This window comes from Phyllostomus hastatus, unplaced genomic scaffold (genome assembly GCF_019186645.2).
Source record: "Phyllostomus hastatus isolate PE091 unplaced genomic scaffold, TTU_PhHast_1.1 phas_scaffold_93, whole genome shotgun sequence".
NCBI classification, from domain to species: domain Eukaryota; kingdom Metazoa; phylum Chordata; class Mammalia; order Chiroptera; family Phyllostomidae; genus Phyllostomus; species Phyllostomus hastatus.
In genome coordinates, this window is record NW_025334042.1 from 30,945,415 (window position 1) to 30,968,690 (window position 23,276).

The following is a 23,276-nucleotide window of genomic DNA, read 5'->3' on the forward strand; positions in this document are numbered from 1 at the left end:
TACCTCAAAAAATCAAAAATGGATCTGCCTTTTGACCCAGTGATTCCACTTCTGGGAATATAGCCAAAGGAACCCACAACACTAATTCGAAAGAACATAAGCACCCTTATGGTCATAGCAGTGCTATTTACAATCACTAAGATATAGAAGCAGCCCAAGTGTCCATCAATAGATGAGGGGATAAAATAACTATGGAACTGGAAAGCATTATGCTTAGCAAAATAAGCCAGACGGTGAAAGATAAATACCATATGATCTCACCTTTAACAGGAATCTAAACAACAAAATAAACAAACAAGCAAATTATAACCTAAGACACTGAAATAGAGAACAGGCTGACAGTGACCAGAGGAGGGAGGGGAGGGAATGTCTGGAGAATTTCAGGGGAAAGGGAGAAGGGTATACAGGAACAAGCATAAAGGACATATGGACAAAAAGTAGGTGGGGTGGAAATGGGAGGGAGGTGGGGAGGGATGGGTGGGTGAGCTGGGGTGGGAATAAAGGATAGAAAACTATACTTGAACAATGATTAAAATAAACTAAAAAAAAACAACTATGGATATTTACACAACAGAATGCTACTTGGCTATAAAAAGGAAAAAAATTTTACCCTTTGCAACAATATGGATGGGCCTGGAGAACACTATGCTAAGTGAAATAAGTCAATCAGAGAAAGACAAATACCATATGATTTTACTCATATGTGGAATCTAATGAACAAATTGAACTAACAGGCAAAATAGAGACAGATTTATAGATGGAGAGCAGATAACAGCTATTTAGGGGGTTATTGGGGGTGGAGGGATTGAACAAAAAGGAAAAAGGACTCATGGACATGGACAGCAGTGTGGTGATTGCTGGGCAGAGGCAGATAACAGGAGACAAAATGGTAATGGAAAAAATATAATAAAAATTAAATTTTAAAGAAAATATAATATTCAGGAAGCACATTAATTTCATGCTTTTACCCTTTTCCACAAGTATGATACTAATGAAAATAAAAAGTAAAAATAAAGTGAACTACAAACTGTAAAAAATAGTCACACATTCCTTACCAGTGGAATATAAATGGAAAATATATTCAATGGAGATTTTTTGAATAAGCAACTGAAAAGTGAGGAAAATATTAATGTCTCTGTATCACAGCATGTCAAAATTAATTTTTAACCTTATAATTGAGTAGCAATAAAAACTAGGAATTATTTCAGTTTCTGAATAGAGTTCCATTAGCTATGAATCAGGAGTTTAAACAGAACCATTTTATTTTACCAATCAGAAAAATATAAATTTAAACAAGGTATCATTTCCCCATTCGATCAGGGAAAACTAAAGCACAACAATATTTCTCTGAGACTGTAGGATCTGCCAAACTCATATGATGTTTTTATTACAGCCACTCCAGGGTACATTTTAGAAATATCTAATAAAACTAAGTACATGCATAAGCTATGACCCTGCAATTCTATTCATAGATACTTACCTTAGAGAAACATTCACGAACATGCATAAGGAAGAGGGTATAAGGATGCTCATTGTAGCTGTGTTGTAAAAGGAAAACATCTGAACTAAAGTGTCACAGGTTCGATTCCCAGTCAGGGCACATGCCAGGGTTGCAGGCCATGGCCCCCAGCAACTGCACATTGATGTTTCTTTCTCTCTCTCTTTCTTCCTCTCTTCCCTCTCTAAAAATAAATAAATAAAATTAAAAAAAAGGAAAACATCATGCATAAGCTAAATACTCACCATGATGAAGTCAGACCTCAAATGACATGAAGTTATATTCAAGTATTGCTGAATAAAAGAATAAAGCAAATCGGAGAAATATGCAGTAAACCATTTATGTAAAATATATTAAACAATTCTGTATTTTTACATATTTGTACATTTTTGTGTATTAGTGCCTGGACTGGACAGATCCACACTCAACTGAGATCAGTGGTTATTTCCGGGGAAGGGAAGAACCTGCTGAATTTACAGGGGTGGTTAAAGTAAATTATATTTATTCTGTATTAGTTTTCTAAGGCTGCCCTAACAAAGTTCCACAGACTGAGTAGCTTAAACAGCAGAAACTTCTGTCCTCAAGTTGTGGAAACTAACAGTTTGAGATCATAGTGTAGGGAGGTTTGATTTTTTCTGAGGCCTCCTGTCTTACCTTGTAGAGGGCTGCCTTCTCCCTGTGTCTTCACGGGGTCGCCCCGTGAGTGCCTTTGTCCTCATCTGTTCTTCTTAGAAAGACACTGGTCTTACTGGATGAGGGCCCAGCCATAGATGACCTAATTTTGCCTTAATTACTAATTTAACGGCCCTATCTGTAAATGCAGTCACATTCTGAGGTACTGAGGGTTAAGGCTTCAACATACGAATTTGGTTGGGGGGTAGAGGAACAGACATAACTCAGCCTATAACATATTCTTAACCATTTTATTTAAAACAAACAAAAGAAATTAGATTCATATTTGACACTGAGCCTGAGTTGTAAAAAATATTACAAAATTATTTGAATCTAGAAAAAAATTCCCTTTATAGGAAATCTCTTTGACCCTCAGAACTTTAAGAGTGGTAGAACAAGCACTGGTTGCTAGTTTTGTTTATCTTAGGGATATGAAAATTGAAGCAGTTAGGGGGATACTTACTTTTACAAAATAGACTTTACTTTTTAGAATGGTTTAGGATGTGTAGACACATTGGGAAGGAAGTACACATTTTCTTGTATTAGTTGTCACATATCCTCAGTCTTGGCCGTGACAGTTTTCTCAGACTTGATTGTATTTTTGATGACCTTGACAGTTGTGAAGGGTACTCGTCAGGTATTTTGTAGCATGCTCTTCTACTGCAATTTGTCTTATATTTTTCTCACAATGAGACTCAGGTTATAGGTTTAGGGGAAGAAGACCACAGAGGTAAAGTGTCATTTCCATCACATTATATCAAGGGTACATACTATCAACACAACGCATCACTCATGAAACCTGGGTGAGGCTTCTCCACTGTAAAGTTACCCCCTGTTTACCTTATACTGTGGATGGAAGTTACTCTGCGCAACCCACACCACAGTAAGGATGTGTGCTCCACCTCCTTGAGAGCAAAATATCTACATAAATTGTTTGCAGTTCTTCTGCAAAAGAGATATGTCACTTCTCTCTTGTCTATTCATTTACTCAATCTTATTAACTTTTTTGCTATATTCCTTTGGGTCTCTTTATATGAGTGTATTTTAATTTTGTAACTTAGATAACAAGTCATTAACTAATTTTGAACTTAAGACAAATTAAGAGCATGCAAAATTATCAAACTAGAGAGTTTGAAACTACAACAAATAGTGTACACATTCTCTCATTTACACTATATAAAGTAGTTTATGCAAATATGTAACATCATTCCCTGCTCAGAAAGTGCGAAGGTGAAAGATGAAGCAAACAGAAGCTCTTCTGCATATGCAGTTCCTGAGTTTCTTACGCTTCATGACTTCACAGCAGCTTGCTGGTTGAGGACCTTCATTTTGCAAGCTCTTGGACCCCTTCTCGTGTCCTTGGAAATAATAGGCATGATATGCATATATTATGCTTTTTTGGTATACAACTGGAAACTTCTCCTGGGATGAGATTTTTCAAATATCTCCTTGGAGAATTTTCTGACATAATTACTGATTTTTCCCCCTACACAGGTAACAATATTGAATTTTTGAAATTCTAAATGAGTAGTCTATTAATAATTATAAATGTAAAATTACCTCACCACTTCTGCTCTTTTATGTACATATCAATGAACTAATGTTGCTTTATGTTTTAATTCGACAGATGTTTCGGTCAGCTTGTTAGCAGTTGTTGTCAGCTTTTGTGGCCTGGCTCTGCTGGTTGTCTCCCTTTTTGTCTTCTGGAAGCTGTGCTGGCCTTGCTGGAAGAGCAAACCCATGACTTCCAACATCAGTACTCTCCCCCAGAGCACCATCAGTGCTCCTACTGAAGTGTTCGAGACTGAAGAGAAAAAGGAGGTCAAAGAAAATGGAAAGCCAGCACTAAAAGCTATTGAACCTGCAATAAAAATCAGTCACACTTCCCCCGATATCCCAGCAGAAGTCCAGACTGCTTTAAAAGAACATTTAATTAAACATGCACGTGTGCAAAGACAAACGACTGAGCCTACATCTTCTTCCCGGTAAGGAAAGATGCAGCACATAAAACTGAGCGTGTGTTGTGTGTGTGTTGTGTAATTTCATGAGAGAGAAAAACTGTGGTGGGAAAGGAATAATGGTAAACAGGAGAAATGAGCAATACATAGGAAACATAACTGAGTAAAGAGGGAATGAGTAGGACAGATTATGTATTGACTCTTTCCCCTGAAATATCATTAGTTGATAAATGCTGCTGACAATCTTTCCATTTAGTTTAATTCAACCAATAAATATCGAGAAAAGAGATATATCATGAAATCATCTAGAAGTTCACAATCCAAGCCCAGTCACAGGGATTAGTGGTTACAGTTGTTCAGTACCGACACCACAAACCTGGAACAGCTGGGGAATTTCAGAACTCACACAGACCAAACTCATGTATTAGGCAGAGTATAGCAAGTTCCACAAGAGCTTTGTCAAATATCAAGAACATACCAAGGAATACCCAGGAGGAAGGAAGAAAGAGAGTTCCATAAGGAGATACATTTTATTCTGTTTTTAAGATTTTATTTATTTATTTTTAGAGAGGGGAAGGGAGGGAGAAAGAAAGGGAGGGAAACATCATTATGTGGTTGCCTCTCATACCCCCTACTGGCAACATGGCCCACAACCCAGGCCTGTGCCCTGACTGGGAACAGAATCAACAGCCCCTTGGTTCACAGGCCGGCACACGAGCCACTGAGCCACACCAGCCAGGACAGGAGGTGCATTTTAACTCAGCCTAGAAAAATCAGCAAAAATTTCCTTGAATGAAAATAATTTGCTATAGTGTATTTCAGATTGTGTTAACTGTAAAGGAAAAAAGAGAGCCTTGTGAGGAGTCATTTTCTTCTACTTAATATAGTCTTTAAAATTAACAACAGCACGACAGGAGCAGTTTTTCTTTATTTTCTAGAAGTAGCAACTAATTTTAACCTAGAGCCAGTAATCAATATTATTGGGACATAAGTTGCTAACTACCCCTCCTGATCTTACATTCCTACCTCTCTAAGGTGCATCCAGGCTTTCTGATGTGGCATATTTTTTTGTATTTAGAAATCTATCACATTGAAAAATGGGGCATGTTTGCTACTAGAATTGAAAGAATATACCATATTTTGCTGTGTATTATGTGCTCCCATGTATAGTACGCACCCATGTTTTTGACCCAAACATTAGGAAAAAATAGCTTCCATTTAAATTTTCTAAAAAGCAAAAGATTTATACAATCTGGAGAGAAACCAGAGTATTTACATTTTTAATTCAATTTTTAATTTATTTATATTTAGAAACAAAACTGATTATCATATTCCAAGGTATTATTCCACACACAAATATCATTATTGCTTCCTAGAGTTACACGTTTAATGTATAAGCATAAATAAAAGAATTAAAAACATTTATATAGATGTGAAATTAGTTACTACCCATGTATAATGTGCACCCTTATTTTTCCCTCAAAAATGTGGGCAAAAAAGTGAGCATTATACATGGAAAAATATGGTATTCAATATATCTTTCATGAAGTTAAAAATGATTGTGTCTGTTATAAATTCTCTTCTTGAAGTAAATTACAAAAGTATAAGTAATACTTATATTTGTGGGATAAGAAACTTTGGGATAAGGAGGTCATATTGGGGTATCTTTTTCATGTTATACTTTCTGTTTAAATTCTATAACCAAGGTATGCCTCATATTTAGTTATTGTTTTGACAAGTTTTCCTGAGAAGTAGCCCTTAGATTTACTTTAAAATTTTTATTATTTTTATGTAATATGACCCCAATATATGTTCATTAAATTCATTTATTATGGGTATTTAATTGTAAAATAATTATCCTGTGTGACACTCTTTTAATATATACAGGAAAAACTGCTTTAAAATTATCTCACGTTGGTACTTGATTATCACTACTATCATTGCCGCACATTTTGGCCAACTATTCTGTGTAATAAAATACTAAGACACTAGGAATTTCAGGGTTAAACAGTCAATTAAACTATAAAACACTTTAAAAATATTAATGACAGCTATGAATATATGTCACTTTATTAGTGTTCAGAGTTATTCAACTTTTTTAGTTGTAAGTGCACTCCACATAAGGATTCAATTCATGAAGCCAAGTCAAGGTAAGCTGTGAAAATTGCCTGACTTTCTCTGCCCAGATGTTTTTTGGAAACCTCAGAAAAACAAAATACTATTGCTAAAATATTACCTGCTGAATGTAAAGAGACGGTTGACCTGATTATTCCTAGTTAGGGGAGAATGAAAGAGTATGTACTAAGAACACATGTGTGAAGACTTGGTCTTGGATACAGAACTGGTTTGTAGAAACTGTACGATAGGGATGAAAACACATCATTGTAGCCCTGGATTTCATAGTAATTACGTGAAGTTGAATAAATCAGAAAAAGACTCTTGCTCTCAATCTTAAAAAACATAACAATTGGATTGTACATATGTCATATTTTCTAAGAAAAAAGTAAAATACAAATTCATAATTTTGTTAGAACTTTAATATCATTTCTTCTGTCTCTTTGAATTTTCTTGGGGTTTTTTTTGTTAGATTTATTTTTTTATAGAGGGGAAAGGAGAGAGAAAGAGGAGAGAAAAAGATCAACATGTGGTTGCCTCTCATATGCCCCTACCTGAATTTTCTTGTTTATGTGAGTGGCTGGTAAAGAAAAAAATAATGTTATTTCTTACTGCTTGAAATTTAGTCACTTTGCCAGGCATCCTTCCTGCAAATCCTCCATCAGTGTGCATGAAGTGAGCATTGTTAATTATCCCCATGGCTTGTGAGTTAACTGAAGCACAGAAAGATTTAAAATGTTGCCCAAAGTCATGCAGCTGTTGAAGAGTTAGAATTCAGATTTATCCAGATGGATGAAATACATTTTAAGCAATAAAGCCAAGCAGATGTAGGGTTTTTTTTTTCCACAAAAATGGTGGTTACAGGTCTGCTAAGGACAGGTAGTTTGCAGGTTGGAGGATGGGGGTATCATGCTGCTCATTCTACTCAGAAGTAGGGAATTATATGTGGTTATCATGAATGACTAGAGTCATGATTATAATCTGGCTGGCCTTGGGATGCATTCCTTACAGAGAACTTGATTATGTCTAGTTCTCAAAAATTCTCATCTACATTAATTACCTTATCATTCTAGAAATTACCTTATATGGAGAGGAATAGGAAATTGCTGAGTTCATTATGCAGTCCACTTAGACACATAGATCAATGGTGCATTTTTATAAATCAGATTATTCTGCTCAAGTGATAACTTCTCCCTGAGATGTAGTGAGATCAAACCACACACACACACATACACAGTGAACTTAACTTCAGTGCTTGGTTTTCTCACCTTATCAAGCTACTCCAGCTCTAGTTGGCTGTTGACACTCTACTTTATTTGCCTCAGGCAATAGATGACAAAGGTCATACTCTTTCAACTTTTCTCTCCATATTTAACACCTCGATCTGTTCAGAAGTTAACAACATTGCTAGAAACTTCGTTTTTCAAGTTCTCATCTCCCTTTTCAAATGGACGTTTGGCCTCATTAACCTGCCAGGCATCCAAACGACCCAGGAGACATTTGTGTATTTCTTCATCACACATTCTTCTTGATTGATTGTTCAGTCCTCCAATAGACTTAGTCAGTATATATTTACTCTCCTGGGAATAGTGTATTCTTCACACTCTTTCCACTCTGTACATTCAAGGGAGCTGGGAAAAAAGTTGGCAACATAATGCAGAGATAAGATACTTGTACCAAGTTCAATATAAGGCAGTAAGTGCAATCTGTATAGTGGAGAATGCAGAATTCAGAGAATAGGAATATCATTGCCAGCTGAGGCACAGAGGAGGGCCAGCCAGTAAGCAGAGGCTAAAGGAAACTAGGAATTTACATAGCTGGCAATTGGGAGGGATTGCATATCCCAAATAGAAACATTTTATGTGAAAATACATACAAGAAGAAATCTCCCTAAGAAAACAGTAGGTAAATTTCCTTAATCAGAACATGGAGTTCTGTGGAGGAATAATAGAAAAGTCAGCTGTAATTGAAATTTGAGGAGGCCTTGAAATCATAGCTAAGATGTTCAAAGTCTGTTCTGTCAAAAATATTTGCAGCACAAGACTGCCTTCAATAAAGAGGTATGTTTTGGGAAAATTAATGTGGCAAAAGTTCATAAGACAGACTGTAGAAGAAGACATCTATTTTATAACTAATATAGTGTTTAAAGCATAATAAAAATCAGGAATTAGCAAGTAACAACAAAAAAGACAGAAACCTAAGAAAAGTTGTAGAGGAAGAATCCAAGATCCTTTATAAAAAAACAACTGTGACAGGTCAGTCTATTCAAATGTAGACCAAACTTCTTAAAAGCCTGACATTCAAACTGGTCCAACCTGATAATACCAAGCTACCATAATAACATTTTGAAGGCTGCAAAACCTCTGCACAGATAGATAGCTGCACACTGCTTTCCTGGGCAGAAAGTTTGCCGAATTCTTTTCTATATTGCTCTTGACACCTAAGGAAAGCACTATAGGAACTCAGGGCACACAAGGTGGGGCAAAAGTAGGTTTACAATTATTCATATGAAAAATAATGCAATAAGTAATAACACAAGGGTAAACTGTTGTGCCCACTCACAACTGTAAGCCTACTTTTGCCCCACCCTGTATTTGTTGAATAAAAAAAATCAACAGCAAATGAATGCTATGACTTCATCTTATCCATTCCAATGAATCTTTCATGGTTGCCAGTGAAAACGGTACCTTGGTCTTTTTATCACCCTCCTATAGACCTCAACTCTCCACCTCTGTGCTTTTTGCACATGCTGATTCCTTGTTCTAGAATGATGACCTCTTTTTTTATTTACTGCAAGAACTTTAAAGAAAATGTATCTGAGAGGCTGCTGTTTCTACCCATTATAAGCTATTATCTTTTATTATTTAAAGCCAAAGATACAATGCAGCAATTAATTGTGTATTATCTTAACATTGAGCCCTAGCTGTTTGCCGAATAGATGCTAAATCCTTAGAGACCAAGGCTGTGCAACCTAATTTCCATCACTGCACAGGTACATAATAAGCATCAAGTGAATGCTTGTGATTGATGGACATCTCTCCACTTCACTTTGCTTTTTAAAAAGCAGCATCAGGTGTTGATATACACTGTGCTCATATCAGAAAGAGGTTGATGGTATACTCCCAGGCATGGGTATGAGGACCAATTTTCTGGGCATTCATTAGTTGTATAAAGGTGTGGTGAATAATAAGTGGGAAAGTAATTTGTTGAGGATGAGGAATTATATAGGTTAGTCACTGTTAGGATTCTAAGTGCCTATTGAAAATAATTAGGAAACCTAATGGCATATCCAGTTAACAAAAGCAGGTAAATGCACATGGAAAATAAGTATTGACATGTGTGCTGATAGATTTATAATTAATTAACTTTGGCTGTTTAGAAAAGTAGTTCTTAAAATCATCACACAGTGTCAGAAAGAACAATCAACGTATACTTTTAAAAGAGAAGTGAAGAATTATATAAAAGTATGTAAAACTAGATGGAAATTTCTCTCAAAAAGTACTAAAAATAACTGGATTGCAGTTATCCAATCCAAGACACTGTAAGGAATGGAAAGCAAGATGCTACACCAAGAGAGAGTTGAAAAGGTATCTAGTTACCCAGGATATCAAGAAGCAGTACTTGTCCAGGACAATGTGGGAAACTGAGATCTATCTCCTTGAAATAAACCTTCATGAATCATGCTGTGCTAGTGCTTGAAGTGATTGAATAACCCCCTTTAGGAAACATATGCATTTGGTGTATGCACTAACTTCTTTTCTGAAGTAGGATGGCTGCTTGAACCAAGGTTAGGGACAAAAACCTTACAAAACAGATTCAGATTTGGAGAGTATTTGTTTCCTGGCACTGATAAACATTATCTCCTCTTTAAAAGCAGTGCAGTATGCAGAGAGAAAGTGGGGTGAATAGAAGGTTCCTTTAAGTCAGGAGCAATAAGAGTATGCTGTTGTGCTGATGGTAGTGATCCAGTCAAGAGGACGAATTAATAATGCAGGAATCAGAAAGGAGCATTCTTGAAAGCTACATGAGAAAAAATGGGAATTAGACTACAAGTGGAGGAATTGGATTCACATAGAAACATGGGTAGTTAATTTAATATCAACCAGAAGGCAAAGTGGACGGGTACAGATTCTCATAGGAGGGATGGTGAGGTATCAGGAGTCTGTGGAAGTTCCTGCTCCTTGCTTCAGTGTTCTCAGGAAAGGGAAGCATGGTCTTTAATTGAGGCTGGGAATGAGGAAGTAGTTGATAAAGGTGTGATGAAAGGTGAGAAGATATGAAATCGTCCTCTTGCAAATTTAAATTTGAGCAAGAGAATGGATTGTTGTGCAGCATTAGTGCCTACACAAGGAATGTGGTCTTGAAGTTAGAGTGAAACAGTGAGAGTTGTTTCGTGTTTTGCTCTGGTCATATTCACTTGTACATGTGCAGGCGTAGCGATGATGAAGAACTGAATTCAAGCAGAGCTGTGGTTATGCTCTAGAACTAAGAAAGTAGACAGCAACAAGGGAATTGGGGATGTGTGCATAAGAGTATCTTTAATGATTAATCAGGCGGTTGAAACTGGGAAAAGAAGGAAAAATATGTTAAGAAATTAGCGATTATGAAATGGTAATAAAATCTGTGGATTGGAGGTTCTGTTGAGTTGGGAAAGCTGTCTAAGATGGCATAGAAAAAGGTCTGAGCTAGAAGGATGGGGTGTTGATCAGAGAGAGGCGTGCATCAAGTAATATTGACTATGGCTAGCTACTCTCTGATGTTCTAGATAAGGCGAGGCAATTTTCTCCTTCACCAACTGGAAGAGCACTTGGGTGGTGCTTTCCTGATTTGAAGGGTAAGAATGGGATCAGAAATAATCAGATGGCCTGTACATGGTTTGGTTGGATAAAATGTCACTTATCACTGTCATTCCAAAAGAGAAAAAGAAGAAAGAGATATGTGTTGTCATGGTAATTGTTTAACATTGTAATAATTAAAGCTTCTCTTAGCTGACTAGCTAAACTGTGACTTACAATATGCACTATTTACCCTATAATTAGGGCACTGGCTTACTAGAACAAAAACATTACAACTCAGATGCCTGTTAGAAGGGGCTCTTTCCAGCTGCATAATTATATTCAGAGTCATAAGAAAGAAATTACTGACTTTTAGGGAAAGGATAGAAGATTAAAATTTCATTATATTGAAAAATATAAGTCAGTATGAAGTGATTTCTCATATAAAAATGAGAAATTAACTTTTGGGGATTTTTGCTCACAAAAATAAAAAAATATTGCATAAGTATCAGTGATTTTGATAGAAATGTGATTATTTAGTAAAATATTCTAAATCTCTTAGAAACTTTGAATATATAAACTGAATTATACTAGATCCACTTTAACAATCCACAACAATATATACTACCTGAATTCCTTTTCAAATTCTTCCTGCTTTCATAAATGCTCTCTGACGATTCCCTGACTCCAGTTTAGCCTCTTATCCTATATATCTGGGGAAAATGCAAGGTCAAAATATATTTAATAGCATATTTAATGCATTTAAATGAGACCAATCTGTAAAAAGACCATTTCAAGCTCTAAGTCAGTAAAGACATATATATTTACTTAGATGCAGAAACTGAAATATTGGCTCTTAAATTTAGTATGGTTTTAATTAGGAGCTAATTGCTGCATATGAGATGGAGTAGTCCTATTATGTTTCTTTATATAGACATAATTTTTATTATTCTTAATCTGTTTTGATTGCATAATAGAGCATAAATTACAGATTTCACTTTTCTACTTGGTATTTTCAAACATGTTTCTTATCAAATAAAAAACTACAGAAACTGTGGAATTAATAAGAATTTTGTACAAGTCTCATAACATACAAATTAAACATCTTTGCTGTCTTTCAATTTATCATAACTAGCCAAAAAAGATGCTTCTTTCAAAGCAAACATCAACAGGATTTCGAAATTGAGTAAATCCCATGGATAAAGGAAAAGCAATTCAAAGCATACTGCAAGTGTCCTAACATGAGTGACTGATAAAAATGTTAGCACTATTGTTAGAGACTGTGGAAGAAATAACTAGTTTGAGAGCAATGGGGAGAAAATAATGAGTTTGCTTGAGATTGGGGAAAAATTAGGACATCCATTTAGAAATCTACCTTGGAAATAATAGAGACGTGAAACTGGAAATTTATGTATCTGAGGTATACCTGGGGAACCATCAGATTCAAAATAATAATTATAGTCCGAGAACTGATGATTAGTGTAATGGACAAAATGAGGAAAGAAAAAAACAAAAGACCTGGGACTAAGTTTTGAGGAGATACATAATTGGCATAGCTTATGCCAGAAAGAAATCATGGGAGAAGTATCAGAGAAGCAGATCTTCATATGAGTCACATTTACAAGACAGTAGTGAGGAGAGGTATAGGTGGTCAATGTAGATATATATGGTTAATGTTCTGGAAATGGTGACTAGATGAATAGTAACAGTAACTATAGGAAAGTCCATTGGAATTTTAAAAACTTTATTGTGCTGGTCTCGAATTCTCAGGCTACAGTTTTTTAATCCCTAAAATTTCTGAAGCCCACTCAATGTTGAAAAAAGCAAAATGTGATCATTTGGGCTGTCACACCTCTATATTCTTTTTTAAAGTAAATAGTCATTTAGTTATTTTAAGTATTAGAAATAATTAACACACTATAATAAAATGGGGACTTGTGTTTTATTTTAATGCTGTAGTCACTAAAACATGAAACACACGAGACATAAAGATCCAGATGAAAGGAAACCAGCCACCTGTATGATTTCTCTACATAATTCTTACCTCTAGATACACCCAAATGATTGATGATTCATAGTATTTTGTGAAATATTGAACTTTGTTGGTAATTGTGTCTCTTTATGACTGTATTTAATTAGTGCTTATGAATGAGAATTACAAAATTTCAAAAGCTCAAAAATATTTATCTGTGTCTGTTTCAAGTGTTTCTATAACTTTAGGAGACTTTTACTTTGAATATTGCATTTTTGGTTTTTCAAAAGTGTGCGTGGGTGTGTCTATCTTCTACTGACATGTTTTCATTATCCTGGGGGTGGGAGACAGTGTATACGCCACTGTTTAATATTGTCTCCAATAGTCTGTCTAAATTATTTTGTGTGTGTGTGTGTGTGTGTGTGTGTGTGTGTGTGCAGCCACAATTCCTTCAGGAGACACCTGCCAAGGCAAATGCAGGTTTCCAGCGTTGACTTCAGCATGGGCACAGAACCCGTCTTACAGAGAGGAGAAACCACCACCAGCATTGGGAGGATCAAACCAGAGCTCTACAAACAGAAATCGGTTGACTCAGAGGGCAACAGGAAGGAAGACGTCAAAATCTGTGGGAAACTTAACTTTACCCTCCAGTATGATTATGAAAATGAACTTCTGGTTGTTAAAATGATCAAAGCCTTAGACCTTCCTGCTAAAGACTTCACAGGAACCTCTGACCCTTACGTGAAGATGTACCTTCTTCCAGATAGGAAAAAGAAATTTCAGACCCGTGTGCACAGAAAGACTTTGAACCCCGTGTTTGATGAAACGTTTCAGTTTCCTGTAGCATATGATCAACTAAGCAACCGAAAACTACATTTCAGTATATATGACTTTGACAGATTTTCTAGACATGACATGATTGGAGAAGTGATTCTGGAGAATTTGTTCGATGTCTCTGATCTCTCCAGGGAAGCCGTGGTGTGGAAAGACATTCATTGTGCTACCACAGTAAGTAATAGTTACACCAACACACTGCTTTTTATTTGACCTGCAGTCATATACAAAACAAAGTATTACTCAGTTTATTGAAACAAGTTTACAAAGTTACCAAATTTATGTTCTAAGAACCTGCAAAGGTAGGACTTGATTACATACATAGTGATAACTCAAGTACCTAACAGTATATAGGTAACATTAGTGATTGGGTAAATTAAAAACAACTCTTATAAGTTACTGAAAGTAGTAGGTGTTTCTCTTGTAAAATATTTGCCACCTATTCCCAGCACTCAGTCCCTTAGTTAATATTATCTTATACTATTTAAGATGATTTTGTTCTTCAGATCAAACCTAAAATGTACTTCGATGCTACTTTGAAAAGTCTTTGGTTTGATCTAATACAGCCCACAAAGCTCCTTAAATTGGAATTTTACATTTCATCACAGTTTTAAAAAGTTAGAATTTTTTACTTAAAGATTCCAGTCAAGAATAATACATCATTTATGTAGAACAATTTGGAAAAATAAGTCTTTATGTTAATTTTATAGGTTTCAAAACATACTCACATTTATGTGTTCAATTTCTTACTTCAGAAATTTAAGATAAAAATGTTTCTAAAATGTCATACCTGTCCCTGCTTTTTAAAAACTAGAATCTTCTGAATAATTTAACCTTTTCTTTGTAGTTCTGATCTTTACAACTATTAACTATCACAATAAATTTCAAAGGTCCTTCTTTCTGTCCATTGCTCCTCTCTTACACTATTTGATCTCTGCTATATTGTACATGCTTCCTGCATTCTGAACATCTCCAATTTGTTGCTTTTAGGTTGTATAATAAAATACCTAATTTGGGAAACTTGTGTGTAAATAAAATCAATAAATCTTAAATAATGCCCATAGGTCCTGTTCCCAAAGTAAAGTGTGAGACTTGTAACAGGTCAAAAGTCTCTTTGTGTTCACTTAAAAGTTTGTGGGTGTGATCCAAGTAGGTCTGTGCAAAATCTGATGTCTACACCATATTGTCACCAGACAGAGGGCCTGGCCCTAAGTGAGTCTCCCTGGGGCCAGCCGGCAGGGTGCAGGCTCTTGACTTCGTGCAGGGAAGATGTTATAACATGAGACCAGGTTACCATGAGGATACTTTATTAAAGCTGGAGACAGTGAAACAAGGGAGGGCTTAGTGTAGAAACAACAGGAGGGGCTAGGCAGGGCTGCCTTAGCTCACTGGAAACTCGCTGGGGACAGTTTCAGGGGATTAGCCTGGGACAAGCTGCTGCTGCCCATTTCTCCCCCGACTGCTAGTCTCCCAGTCTCTTAGAGGTTAGGAGATGGGTGTGTGAGGGGTTAGAAGAGAGGGAAGGAAGCAGAGCAAGCTGCTCCCCAGTGGGGAGCACACCACTGGTCCTTTGTCTTGAGGCTTTAATCTCCCTCTTGCAGACAGGAATCTAAAGGGAGGTCTTAGGGGAGGGTTTCAGCGGAACATTCATAAGTTTTCCAGGTGGGCTCTTTCAGGGTAGTGGTCTCTACTCATTGGTCAGCACTAGGGAAGGGAGTCAGTAGTCACTGCAGCTGGTCCTGTTGTCACCCACCTGGTTTTGCTGCTGTTCTGGACCTGGACCTGAAACACAACTGAGGCCTAGATGTTATTTCCAGGGAGGTGGCCTTCTGTGTCCGGCTGTAAATTGCTCAGCCATTGTGTTCAGCTCTGTGTCTCAGTTTCCCTATTCCACTTGCTAAGGAATTTTCCTAGCTTCTCACTGTCCTGCTTCATTATGAGCATATTATTTTTAGAATTGGTAGAGAATTCAAGCAACTCTTGAGACTATTGATAGATTTTGATCGGAAGTGAACCATGGTCTCAGTATCAATAAGATCTCTTGGCTACTATATGAAGAATATGTTTTGGGGAGCAGGTATGAAACCATATGAAATAATTTAAGGTAGACCTGAGAATATAAAGCCAAGTTCTTCCAATCTGAGTGGATTCCTTTAATTAGGGGTTTTGTAAAGATATTTAAAAGCATCAAACACTCTAAGGAGAGCTGTGTACGGTTTTTACACCAGTCTCTATGCCCCTATATAAATAGTGATTAAGGTTTGAGAATAAGTCTCCAGTTCCTCTCACCAAGAAGCTTAAGTTATCTATTTTTAAAAGATTTTATTTATTCATTTTTAGAGAGGGGAAGAGAGGGAGGAAGAAAGGGAGAGAAACATCAATATGTGTGGTTGCCTCTCACATACCCCCTACCGGTGACCTGGCCTGCAACCCAGGCATGTGCCCTAGACTGGGCACAGGAACTGGTTGACCCCTTGAACTGGTGACCCCTTTGGTTCGCAGGTGACCACTCAATCCACTGAGCCATGCCAGCCAGGGCAGCTAAGGTATCTTTTATCCAGTATGATAGAGGGAAGAGTTCTATCAAATTTGTATCCTCTTCTTATGTCCTGGGTTGCTCTGGTACGGGGCTATCCCTTCCTCACTTCAGGCTACTATTACACAGGTAGTTATGAGACTTGATTTATTAAATCCAGGAAAGGCTGTTTTAGGCCTCAGATCTATCTCTACAACCTGAGCACTTCGTGGCTCTGGGTAGCTAAGTCTGTGGCTGTGTAGGATAGAATAAGAACTAAATGGTTTTGTCAGGCAGAGATGTTCCCCACTTGCATTGGAGCTGAAAATGGTTCTCCCACTGAGCAGCCACACAGCGCTATTAAACAGCATCCCTGGCAATAATGGCTCTGAGATGTGACTGTTAATCACTTAATGCTAAGTGGGATTTGTGATTACCCCATCTTGAACATTGCCATGTTCTCTGCCCTTTTCTGCCCTGACTGCAGCAAAATTTCACCTGAACCACAATCCTTAATATTACATGCTTAATACAAGTGCATTTCTGCCTTCTCGCAGAAATTCAAGCAAGTCCTACCGAAGGGGACCTGGTGAGCATTTTCTCTGTCTTCAGGTGGAGATGGCAGGAACAAATCAATAATGGCAAATGTGATATAAAAATCCCGGACTGTAACTGGGCTTGGTGATAGAACCCTTCGTTGCCTGTTCCTGTGCCCACCTTCATTGAATATGAAATCTGATTTAATTAGAATCAGTAGGAGGATAAAGGACAGGGTGGAAGTGTTGTGTGAAAATTGTAGTTCTTTGAAAGAAAAGGAGGGAAGCTGGCTAGAAACTAAGGAAGGGTTACAATTTATTACATTTCTTAATTGTATTCCTTCAGACGTCTTCTTCCTTCTTCCTGTGTGCCTCCCAAAGTCACTGGGCTGCTCGTGCTGGTGGTTGGAGGAGATGGCCAGGTGTGCAAAGAAAAGAAAGCGATTTATACACCTCAGGGATACATTTGACTGTGCAGTTCCAATGTGCTATAGAATTATAGCACAGTATCTCAGGTCAGACTAGACTAGAGGGGTCTGCAGAGAAATAAAGTTCAACAATTATCCTCTAACTTTAGCTCCCCAAACCCTAAGTATACCTTTAAATGGCTGAAAACTCTTATGACTTGCAGTTTATTGTACTCTCAGGGCCACCGTACATGGACACGCCTTTGCACAGGTCTGGGGGTTCCATTCACAAAGCACAGGACACCCACTAATGGTGTTGCAATTTGCTCACCTGTTCCTTGCCTACTGAGTAGTCTTCACTCCTTCAAACAGTTGTCCCTGCTACCCCCGAAGCCATGACCAGGCGTTTATGATTTATTCATTCATTTATTCACTCAATAAACGCTTTACTAAGCATCAACCTTATGCCAGTCACTGACCTCAGAAAAATTGTTTTTAATTTAAAAAATAGTGTTTTTTGAGTAGCTACAATGTGTCAGGCTGCCAAACTGGACCCATGACATAATTATATTTTTATACTATGTCTTTTAAATCTAAATGCAGCCTCTTCAGGAAAGTGTTATTAGCTATGAAAATGGATCTCATCCTGACTGCAGAGAAAATCAGGGTTGATCTGAATAAGCATGATGAGGAGGGGTCATCAGAATAAGGTCAGCATGTTGCCATTTAAATTATGCTCTGGCAACGCCAGAGCCAGTTGCTGTTGCACACTCCAAGCCTCAGAGCCTCTTTATGTGTATCTCCCTCAGTTTTTAATTCCTTCCACCTTTACTCATTCTTTAAGGTTCAGATTAAATATTATGTACCTCTGAAGTCCTCCTAGATCTTCAGGGGGAAAATCGGGTACTTTTCATCTCTGTTCCTATAATTAAAACCCAAGAATTTCTCTAAAAAGCACTTGCAACACTGTATCCAAAAAAGCATGTACTGTAAAATTATGCACACTTAAGTTTTTCTTCTAGCCTGTCCCTCAATTAATTATGTGATGTTCTGAGAGATTGTATGATTTATCTAAAATCATATGTAAACTCCATAAGGAGAAACATTTTTGTCTGGGTTATCGGTGTTACCCTGATGATGAGAACATTGCCTGGCATTTTGGATGCTCTCAATAAACACAGGCATGCTAATGAAAGGACAAATGTTTAGAGATTCACAAGGCATTTGATATAGCTAGAGTGCAGCATTTTGGAGTTGCGGGAACATCATAAGAAATTTGTAAGCTGAAGGCAGAAAAAAACTTAGAGACCAGATTCTTAGGAAGGCATGTGTCATGTGGAGGAGTGTGAACTCTCTATATTTTAGGCCCTGTGTGTCCAACACATACCAGAGAGTCAAAAACAATCCCCTTGAGATTTTTTGCAGAGAATGCACATTCATTCTCCCGTGAGGTCCTCCTGATCCCCAATCAGATCAACCCTGATGCTCTCTGCCTTAAGGATTACCTCTTTCCTCATCTAGCATATTGTCAGGAAATCAAAGTGATAGCCAATTTTTATGAACAGTTGCACTGGAACTTGAAATCGAATTATTAGTATCAATTGATCTTTTGGGGACTTTCCAACAAGGCTCCACCAGATCTCACGAACAAGGCCTAAAAGGACCTGGCCTTACATCCTTGACCATGTCTGAACTATGTATGCTAATTATCATTCATTTTACCAGCACTTAAAATTACAAACTTTTAGAGCAAAAAATAAATTAATTCATCTCTTTAAACACCCTCATTACACCAAAAACAAAGCAAAACAACAAAACACTGAGATTAAGTAAGGTTAAGTAATCGCTCAAGGTTAAATTCCATGATTTTTTTAGGTGAATGGGAGGAGTGCATTAAAGAGAAATAAAAATTTTATGGTAGTTTGAATTCAGTAAACCCTTCTGGGCCTGCATTTCACTGCAGCTTCATTTTGTGAGCAGATGGACGAAGGTAACTTGATGAAGAAGCTCGTTTGATCTAGTAACACATTGTTTAACAGCGTGGAAAACCTTCCGTTTTTCTTACCAACCAGGAAATGCAGTTGGCGGGCTGTATTTAGGGTGCTCAGTGGATGTGAGGGCTGCCGTCACCATGGCAACCAATTGTTTGTTTAAAGGTTTTTTTCAATAAGCCTTAATGATTCTTTCTAATAGATCACTAAATTCAAACCTTTCTTCAGTCAGCACCTCTCCACACTTGTGTACTCAATGGCTCTCTCTTTTTCCATCCTAATCTGGCCTTCTCAAAATAAAGAAATGTTTTTCAAATTGTATTGTTGTTACCCTCATAGCACTCACATATGACACTGTTCCTCTTCTTCACTCTAAATCCCATCCATTTAATTTCTCAAATCCCAGCGTTACCATTCTTTCCCTCCAGGAAGTCTTCCCTTAGTTGTCACAACCTTGGGTGTGGAGCTTTCAGGGAATCCTCCTCTAGGTCTCTTACGCTCAGTTGCTGTAGTTTGATCTTACTTGTTAATCTGGTTAGTCCTGAAACAAGGTGTGCAGTGCAACTATTTGTGTATCAATGTATCTTTTCAGTGGCCTTTACTTTTATTTTGGAGAGACAATACATTAATAAAAATGTATAACTGTGACTATGTTGGCCAGATTGACTATAGCCAACCATCAGATAAGGACACCCAGCTCTGTCTGCAGAGCCGGGAGGAAGACATCAAAGGTACAGTCCGGCCCCAGCCAGAGGACTCTCACTGCGAGTGCTCAACCAAATACACTAGTGCGGATGAGAATGAAATGAAGGTCTTCTTACCTGAAAGAAATGTCATGGAATACCAAATCCTAGACCTTATTGCCAGCTTTCAAATGACTATTTGCCCAAAGATACCAGTGTTTTAAAGGTTAATTTGGGACTTTCATATTTATAGAGAATTGCAGTAAATGAGATCACCCATAAATAAAATCTTCAGAAACTCAAAATCAAAGCCTTTCTCATTTTAGGCCAAAATTACCACTTCAAATATTTTAAGGATTTTGCATAAAAATAACTCTAAAAAAATAGTGTACATGTCTCTACATTCTTAAACAGAACCTATAGGATATTTTCACTTAGCTTGATGACACAGAGTCATCATTTTGATATTATTTACTTTTTAAGTCTGTAACAAACTATCATTTTTAAGTTGCCAAGGCATTAGTGTTCCCCTTGATACGAAATGATCTAGATTGCTCTCCTTTTAGAATACTAGCTTTTCTTTTGTATGTATGGCGTCTGCAGCTATCATTCCTTTCTGCCCTCACCTGAGCTACTGCCATCAGTTTTCCCGCCTCCACATAGCACGGGGGTTTTCACCTCATGTCATTTGATATACTAAGTAAGCGTTCTTCTTAGAATTTTGTCTAAAGTAATAATAGTAAATGGGTGTTGAGTAATGATCTAGTCTCATGAAATAAGGGGATTTTACTGCATATCTTTATGTTTATGCTGGCTGTTCAGAGAGCATTCAGCTTATTTCCCAGTTCTTTGCTGGGCACCAGAGAGTTCAAAGTGTTGAGACTGAGTGTGGCCTTTTAAAGTGCAGTGGTCTGGAGCAGGCAGAGAAAGAGGCAGCAGTTAGAACTTGTCCCGCTCCCTGGAGTGGGGCCACGGACACAGGACAGTCTCGGTGGTGGGTGCTGAGAATTAGCGCACATCGCGGCTCAGGGCAATGTAGCCGCAGTCTCAAGTTCTGCTGTTCCATCTGCTGTAGGACCTTTTTTAAGGCCTACACTGTTTTCCTTCATTAAGTTCATCTTTCATGACTATCTGTTAGATCACTTCCAGATTTTAAAAGTTGAAGAATATTGCAATTTACCTTAGAGAATATTCTGCCCTTTTTGGTATATGAGCAGTTTTAGTTCTTAAATCTATACTTCCTGAAATAAAAATTCAGTCTAATGAAGAATGAAACTTTTGTGCAGTTATTATGGATGCATACTATAAATTAATTTTTATCACCCAGTTTATTCTATTTTTAAAAAACCGTTAACTATATGTAGTGTAAGTATCTAAGTAGATTTCTTACTACTGCAGTAGGCAAAAAAGCCTACTATCTTGTTATATAGAGCTCCTCAAAAACAACCTTTAATCAGCTTTTTGTTTTCCATTTATTTGGGGTAGTATTTTGGTCATCTCCTCACTATAACCTTTTTCTATTTATCAGTACCTGTTAATAACACATAGTCAAAATTATGTTGCACCTGGAGCCATAGAAAGGATCTTTGAGAGACAGGACCAAACATGATGAGAACATCTTTGTTCCAGCTAGTAAACATGTAATATATCTAGAGAAGTACAGAAAGTACTCCCAGTGATTATTTAATGTGTAAAAGTAAAACCATGTCAGCCAGACACATGAAAATGTTGTATTTACAAATCCCTTTAGATGTCTCCACTTGGGAACTTTTTTCCAGTTTGCATGCAGTGTGTTTCCCGTTTGACTCCAAGCATCTCATCCCTGAGTTCACGTCTCCTATTTTGTTCCTAGCTCCTCCATCAGCATGCCCATCATATTTTGCAGTGGAACCTGGTATCTTGCTCTGCATTCATAATTTTTACCTCCTGATAACAAAATATGCTTACTCTAATTGATAGTTCCTGGAAGAACTCCCCTGTGCGGGAAGCGGGGATGGCTGCCAGAAAGAACACTCAGCCCACTGACTAAGCTAAAGAAATATGTGGAAAAAAGAGACAGAGAGTGAAACAAGGAGAGAACCACCAGATAAACATAGAATTCAGACTCATTTTCTTTTTTAAATATATAATATTTATTGTATTTTTCATTATCATTTAGTCTTCTGATACTCCCCTCCCCCCCACAATCACCACACTGTTGACCATGTCCTTGAGTCCTTTTTCCTTTTTGCTCAATCCATCCCCTCCCTAACCTCTCCCTGACCGCCACTAGCTATCATCTACTCTCGGTCTATGAGCCTATCTCTATTTTGCTTGTTAGTTCAGTTTAGTTAGTTAGTTCAGTTAGTTCAGTTAGTCCACATATGAGTAAAATCATATCGTATTTGTCTTTCTCTGACTGGATTTTTTCACTTAGCATAATGTTCTCGAGGTCCATCCATGCTGTCGCAAAAGGTAAAATTTTCTTCTTTGTTTACAGCCAAGTAGTATTCCATTGTGTAAATATCCCATAGTTGTTTTATCCCCTCATCTATGGATGGACATTTGGGCTGCTTCCATATCTTGGAGATGGTAAATAATATTGCAATGAACATAGGGGTCCTTATGTCCTTTCAAATTAGTGTTTTTGGTTCCATAAGATATATTCCTAGAAGTGGATTGCTGAGTCAAAAGACAGATCCAGTTTTTCTTAGCCCTTTACAGACTACTCTTCTTTTTCAACTGAGATCTTCAAGGGTAGAATCATGCCATGCCTATCTTGGCATCCTGGGCACCTACCAGTAGACTCAGCAAGAGGCTGAACTTGGCAGGAGGCTGTAGTCTTCCTGTTTTCCATCAGGCCTCTCCTGTTGGGTCTTGCTCACTATTTTAGGTCTGCAGCAATCGAACAGCACAGAGGAGACCCAGTTGGATATCCCTTTCTTATAAAATATTCATTTTTACTAATTTTCTCAATAATAATTGTTTCACTTAATTATTTTTTTATGCAGTACTCACTGAGCACCTGATATGTATAGCACACTGCTCCGTGTGATAGCAATATAGCAGTGAATAGTTTCTTTCATCATATGATTGTTATTTAATGATTAAAACTCCGGTGGTGTGGGTATTTTCCTCAGTTTAAAAATGAAGTTTCAGAGATTCAAAGCTTAATTAATTTTTTAGGATCTCACAACTATGAAGCAGAAAACAGGAGTCAAAACCAAAGTTTAACTGACTCAAAGTTTATGCTCTTAATTACTAGGCTTTACTACTTCTAGACCATGAATAAAGAAATGGGAATATGTAAATCAGAACCTGAGCTGTGAAAATGTCCAATA

At 37.3% G+C, this 23,276-nt stretch overlaps 1 protein-coding gene across 1 annotated transcript in view; it reads left to right on the forward strand.

The window, feature by feature from the left end:
• The window catches only part of SYT10 (synaptotagmin 10), a 52,672-nt gene that overhangs the window by 17,935 nt on the left and 11,461 nt on the right, over window positions 1-23,276 (forward strand). Inside the window, exons 2-3 of the mRNA XM_045829723.1 lie at window positions 3,798-4,155; window positions 13,431-13,998. Of these exons, the coding sequence (XP_045685679.1) occupies window positions 3,798-4,155; window positions 13,431-13,998 (926 nt within the window). The remainder of the gene's footprint in view (window positions 1-3,797; window positions 4,156-13,430; window positions 13,999-23,276) is intronic.